Genomic DNA, 6,760 nt, shown 5'->3' with positions numbered 1-6,760 from the left:
TTTTTTTTTTTTTTTTGGCTCCACTCAGGGCTGAGCCCAACTCAGGTCCAATAATCAAAGTAAGTCTGTCTTTTTACTCTCTCCAAAGGCAGTATCAGGTGGTTTGGATCTTCTCCTCTCGAGGAGGCCTAAAGACGTCATATCCTAATAAACAAATAAATGGCAATTTCTGACTCCTCCTCCTTGACTGCAGATGTTTCGCTGACTTTGCAGCTGTGTATATTTACAAGTCAGTAGTTGCTTGCCTCATTCCCAAAACTACAGCTTGCAACAGAGCCGTATCATTGTCTTCTGTCAAGCCCACAGATGCCAGAGGGCTCTTCTATTTCCTTAGCCTGTTATTTTTGTTGCTACCTTTAAAAGTCCCAGCTTTCTTACTAAGCTATACTGTCACTTTCTGAAATTATGGCTTAGCTTGCTTCCCCTTTTCATTCCAGAAACACACTGGGGGAGGGGAGACATAAAACAGACTTCTGACAAAGTACGGAGCACTAAAACTTATTCTTTCATCAACACAATAAAAAGTCAGACAATGCAACTCCTCCCTCCCACCTCGCGATGTTTAAACCCTGCTATTCATTCTTCAGGTTGTTATTAAGGCATCCAAATAAACGTCGTTTACCCAGCTTCATGCTAGGAGCATCTCAGCTCCCGGGATGGGTGAGAACAGCTGCACTCTTTTAATTGTGCATTTTCCTTTGAAGGAGGAACACATGAAAATTAGATTGTGCGGGCTGTGAGCACACCAATCCACGGTGCTACCCGACAGCAGAGAAGCTACACTGGCCTGAAATGACACAAGTTCAGCTCAAGCCCACGTGCCCTTCTCCTTGCCCTTCCACACCTACACTGAATTACCTGTTCCAGTCCATCTCACTACTTATTCACATGATGCTAATAACAATACCGCCCTCCCAAGAGTCAAATCCAACACACATACCATGCACAAGTGATGCTGCCAGGAGGAATAACCAAGGTGAGGAGAAAAGTTAGGAGCAGTTACTGAGCGGCGTTAGGACAATATAGCTAGCTCTTTGTTAAGCTGCCCAATACTGTGAACTTTGAGAATTCTTTGTGCATTAAAATATTTTCATGATAAGAGTCTTCCTTCCCCCCCCAGACCTGACGGAGAAGGGGACAGAGCCTCAGAGAGGGCCAAGGGAGGGCAGAGGTGGGAAATGCACATTGCTCCTGTCTGCCCCTCACCTAGGCACCCTTTCTCCATGGGATCTTCAATGGGGGGGGTAGGGGGTGGTCCACACCACCAGCAGCTGCCTCTCCCCCTCCTGACTTGTAGACCTCTTCAGAAACACTTACCACACCACACACGGTGCCTCATACAGCAGTTCTTGCCCAGGGTTATGTCTTCATTTCCTGGCAGAGCATGCGCAAATCAACAGGCTGCTTTCATGGTTTGGGTTGTGGGTTTGTTTTTTTTCTCCCCGAGGAGCCTCAGTTTCTATTCCAAGGCAAAGTCGTGCTTCAAACACACGGAGCAGCATATGTTATTTCTTCACCTACCAATCAAGAGACTAGAAGAAGCCAGCCTGGTACTTATAGATCTGCCATTTCATAAACACTAGGCAATACCCTAGAACTGTCTTCATTGCAGCATCCAATCTGTCCCCAGCAGACAGACCAAGGAAAGGAGGCAACATAAACGACAGAAAGGAGCCAGAAAAAAAAAAAAAAAAAACAACAAAAATACAGCCATTTTAGTGGCTAGAAATGAGGAGCAGCAAGTTTCCTACTTGGTGTTAACACCTTGCCCGCACACACGTCCCTGAGGAGCTCACATGGTGCAGAACCAGCTACACCAACCCCACACCCACTGGACCAACCCCAAGGGTCTGCCCGTGGCTATAACGACTCCTGGCCATCTTGCACCTGACGGAGCCCAAGCGACAAAGGAGAAGCAGCTCCTTGGGCCTGGGGCAACCTGGGAGCGAGAGGCAGGACCGAGGGAACTGGTTCCAAAGGCAACACGTGGAGCCACAGGGCAGGGAGATCCTGGAGCAAGGGGGCTGCCGGCCAAGTCAGCGTTGCTTCATGGGGACAGACAGACAGACAACAGCAGCAGCAGTGGTTCTCAGAACGAGCCTTGCCCAAGAACTCCAAAAATAAGTTACAATTTCTCAAAGCAGTCTTTCAGCGGAATATATTTAATGTAATTAAAAATGAAAGGTAGATGAGGAGAATTAAGTTCCCCTCAATTTAGACAGGAACTCATATCTTAAAATGCACCAGAGGCGTAGAGTAATCTTTCAGAAATGTTTTTCCTGTCACGTCTTACTGTTTAATTATATATTACCATTCCAAGCTACCATGACAGATTTTAAGTGAGTTTGTCTTTTTTCCATAATTAATCATAGCAAAGACTCATCTGTTCTTCAAGCCCGGTGATGACAGCGCTGTTTTCACCACTGCAAGGCAATCATCCCACAGCATTCCTTCCTGAAAGCTATTGCAAAGAGAAAAGCTCACCTATATGCACAAGATGCCTTGCAAAGATATAAATCAGCTCCATATACATTACTTCATAGGGAAGTAAAAAAGGGAAGAGTGCTTTTCCATAGCAAGCAGTCATACAGACGCACAGGCTAATAATGCTAACTACATGTTTATTATAAACATATAAACTCAACATAACCATCCAGGAACAAGTATCCTACCCCTTAAACCGTCAAACAGAGCCATCACCATCCACCACTGGTGCAGGAGGGAGGGAGGCAAAAAGACACTCAGTTCTTCTGTGAACATAAGGTGGCCTCCCTTGTAATTACCATAGCCAACAGTTATTTTAAAGGCAGCTTTGGTCACCAGCATATTCTATTCTAAGTGCAGAAGCTGTGTCTTCAAAAATAACTTGTAGCTACATGTAGAGCAGTGCTAACAAACTATCTAGTCAAGGAACAGCAACATAAAAAAAAAACCAGAAAATAATAAGTGTTAATTGAAGAAGACAAAGAAGTCTCACTTTCTTTTCTGAGTATCATAAGTCACAAAAGTGAGATTACTGGAGAAAACTCCTTTGCTTTGGATAATCAGGCATTTATCACTTACAACAACTACAGCATATAGCATGTTCATAGAAAGTTTTCTTGCTAAGGAAGGAAGCTGAAGGAAGAAGTACTTTCAACATAATCAAAAACATACAGGGATCACCATTCAAATGTTTTATGCTCCATCCTCTCAGTTTGAACCCCCCAAAGGATGAATTAAATACTTGCAAAATTACTTTTCCCATCTGTAAAATCCTGTGACACACCCTTTTTTTAAAAAAATTTTTTTTGCACCAGCAACAAATTAGAACCCTACCTGCCATTAATTTATTTTGATTATTCTTATATCTTTCATATAGTATGCTGGTAGCTTCCCAATTACAAGTCATTAAAAAAAAATTAAAGCTCAAGTTTTCAATAAGCAATCACTCTATTAACAGTGTCACCTTTATGGCTTTCTTGTGGCTTCCCACTTTTCTAAGGTGGGATACCTACAAGCAGTAACGACTACAAAAAGCCAATATACTCAGTTTCACAAGCTGCTAAAGACTACAGTTTACATTTGTATCCAAATGTTTAGAAACACTTTTACCAGTACCACCCTCTAGTCAGGGCTGACCTCCCGAGGATGCTTGCATTCCAAACGGTGGGGTTTTTTCCAAGTTGTAACAAAGTATCAGATTTAGCCATGAATCTTAACTACCACTTTTAGAAGAGGAATGTTTGTAAATAACCACAATATCCTGACAGCTGGGTGATCTGTTCCAAACAGATGAAGAGCAACATGTTTAAAGAAACAGACAGACAATTGCCCAGGAGAGCGCAGGGAAAGAAAGTGATCTTTACACAGGACATTACACAGATCTCTCTCTTCTTTCATTTACAAGAATAGACTGTTTTCAGCGTCCTTATTTAAAAAAAAAAAAAATGCATAGGAATACTATGCACTTAACAATACTATGATGCATTAAATCACTTAAAAGTTTTCACGCACTGGAAGTAGGCTTTGTGTTTAATTTACGAAGGGTGAAAAAATTAAATGCATATTTGCACGCTCTCTGTGACCAGTGTCAGGGATTTCCTGTAGCATACGTGATGAACTTGCTGAGCAGCAAGTAGCAGAATATCAGCCCATTTTCTATGATAAAATAAAGCCTCCTCTGATTCTGCTCTTTGTAGCCTCAAAACCCAAGCAGATCCCTACCCACCTTAAATATTAGCACGTTATTGCAAGGTAACACTCCTTCGGTACTCCAGTCACTCATACTCTGAAGAACATCCCATGATGGAGAGATGGGATGTTCTCAGCAAAAACCAACCCAGTTTTCCTTTCTAAGTATCAAATTAGCATTTCCTTTTCCAGATATCTAGGAAAAATGGAAGCATAGCTTATAATATTTTTTTTTCCACAGTCCTGCCAACTAGCCTTTAATTTGTTGCCATCTGTTCCTCAGGAAACTTCAGCCCTTTCATTAGGAAATTCCTCCCACAGGTTTACTTGTAGGGAATGGTTCAGACCTGAGCCATGTAGCACAGTAATTAACTTGAAGAAATCATGCACCCAGATCTGAACTGGCGCATTATTTAAAAAAGATGAATTATTTAAGATCAGTCTTCATTCACTATTTTTAATTTAACACACAACTCTTTTAGACTATTAGAATATACATCATTTTCTCATTAACAGAGAAGAAAACTAAAGTGGTTGTAATAGGAGATTTACAATCGTCTGCCCTAACCAAAACAATGTAACTTACTGTACAATTTGTTCATCCAAGGAAAACCTCAAATACAGCCGTCTTTCCCCAGACATTCTATAAAACTATACACACATGTGCATATATGCATACAAACTGCCCGTGAGCCATCCCCAAACTCAAATCCCTCAGAGGTGCTGACTGCACACTTACAATCAAATTAATTTATGTCCAGAGGTTTCAAAATAACAGCAGAAAACGTAAACCAGCACTACAGAATTCAAGATGGAAAACCACAAGCATTTCTGTTTCATAAACTGCACTTCCAGCAGCGAGGAAGAAGACCGCCTCCACCAAAGGTGGTGTTCCTCAGAAGGAGGAGGTCAAAGAAACAAACTATTCAAACATCAATGGGATCCAGATTCAAAGCCGCATCCTACATATTCAGACATATCAAACCACCTCCAACCAAAGAGCTACAGTTTTTACTGTATGGAACATTTAAAAAAAAAAAAGAAATCCACACTGCCAGTTTTCAGATATTGAAGGAAAATCTTTTGACAACAGGAACGTTTCACATTTAAGAGAGAAAAAGAGAGCCTTTGAGGCTAAATAAGTGAGCATCCAGTTTCTGGATGTAGCATAAATTTCTAATAAGGTATAAACAACTGACTTCTGGCCCTCCAAAGCCTCTCCCCCTGCTAAAGAGAGGGTACCTCCTTACCCACCCCAGCAGCCGTCAGAGCCTCAAACACACAACCACCAAAAAAATCCCCACGTTTTTCCAATAACCTCCAGATCTGTTACACGGATGTTTTGCTAGAGGAAATGCCTGAGTGAGTTGCCTGAGACAACTGTTTTACATTAAGGAGGAAGCACATTAATTTACAGCACGAGCACTACCGCGATGCACTTTCAGGAGGTGCAGTGTTGCGGCCACAGTTGCCATTTTCAGCGGCTGAGAATAAACACAAAAGCTGCCAACCTTAGGTTGCATAAGAGCACTTTAAGCACATAGTTATTTACAAAAGCAGGGGTAATTATAATGCAGGAGGTGGATCCCAAACAAACAGACTTGACTAACGCTGTCAGAAAACCCTCAGAGATCTACAATTACTATTACTTAATTGTAGGACAGCTGCACCAACAGCCTCAGTCACTCGCTCTACGACCGATATACGGCCCCCAAAAAAGTTGGGAAGAAAGCGCTGTTTAAAAATGCGAACTGATGGCAGCAGCTACAGGGAAACGCCGTTTCTCTCCACGACGTACCTGATCTGGACTTAATGATGTCGCTGAACTCGCTGTGTCCCCCGCCGGGTCCTTCCTCCTGGTCGGAGACGCGGGCCATGCTCGCAGGATGGGCGCAGCCTAAATCCGGGGGGAGAGGGTTCCCATGGAGGACCTCTGCTCAGCACCTGCGGGGCAGGACCGGGAGCAGAGGGGCACCGTCACTCCACGGGCTCCACCGGCGTGGAGCAGGGCGGCACTGGGGCTGGGTGGCCACGGCCACGCGTGATGGAGTGGCCACGCCAGCTGCGCCCTGGCCGAGGGACGCCTTATGAGATTTAAAAAGTGGGATGGCACAAAGGGGTGCTACGGGCCAGCTTAATCCCCAGCCACAAAAAGCGAAGCTTCAGCCATCCCCGGCCGACAGGGCGCCCACGCGTGCACCCCAGAGGGGCAGGACACAGCCTGTGTCACCACCCGTCACCAAACGGGACATCCCTGCCCGAGGCGGGTGGCACAGCGCGGGAGCCCCGCTCCTTACCGGGCGGGGAGGGGGGGGCTACGGGCAGGCGCGCTCATCCGGCCGGTCCGGGGGCGTGGAAGCACGTGTGGGAGAATCCACGAAGCCCCTCTCCCGGGTGGGGTGAGGGGAAGCCCAGCCCCGGGGACAGGGCTCCACGCACGGCCCCGGGCAGCTCACCCCCCTCCCGGCCGCCCCGGCAGAGCCGCCGCCGCCACCACCCCCGTTCCCCCGGCGGGGATTTTGCCCCGGCGGGGTGCCCGGCGCGCCGGCACCACCTCCTCCTCCTCCTCCCCGCGGGTGCGGGGCCG

General features: G+C 45.5%; 1 protein-coding gene across 1 annotated transcript in view; it reads right to left on the bottom strand.

Annotated features, from left to right (window-relative positions):
* Nucleotides 1-6,117, bottom strand: part of UTRN (utrophin) — a 379,666-nt gene extending 373,549 nt beyond the window's left edge. The window contains exon 1 of the mRNA XM_014950829.1: nt 5,972-6,117. Coding sequence (XP_014806315.1) covers nt 5,972-6,050 — 79 coding nt within the window. The 5' untranslated portion in view covers nt 6,051-6,117. The remainder of the gene's footprint in view (nt 1-5,971) is intronic.
* Nucleotides 6,118-6,760: the final 643 nt, after the last annotated feature.

The sequence above is a fragment of the Calidris pugnax genome, unplaced genomic scaffold, assembly GCF_001431845.1.
Source record: "Calidris pugnax isolate Ruff unplaced genomic scaffold, ASM143184v1 scaffold24, whole genome shotgun sequence".
Lineage (NCBI taxonomy): Eukaryota > Metazoa > Chordata > Aves > Charadriiformes > Scolopacidae > Calidris > Calidris pugnax.
This window is presented reverse-complemented; position numbering and strand designations above follow the sequence as displayed.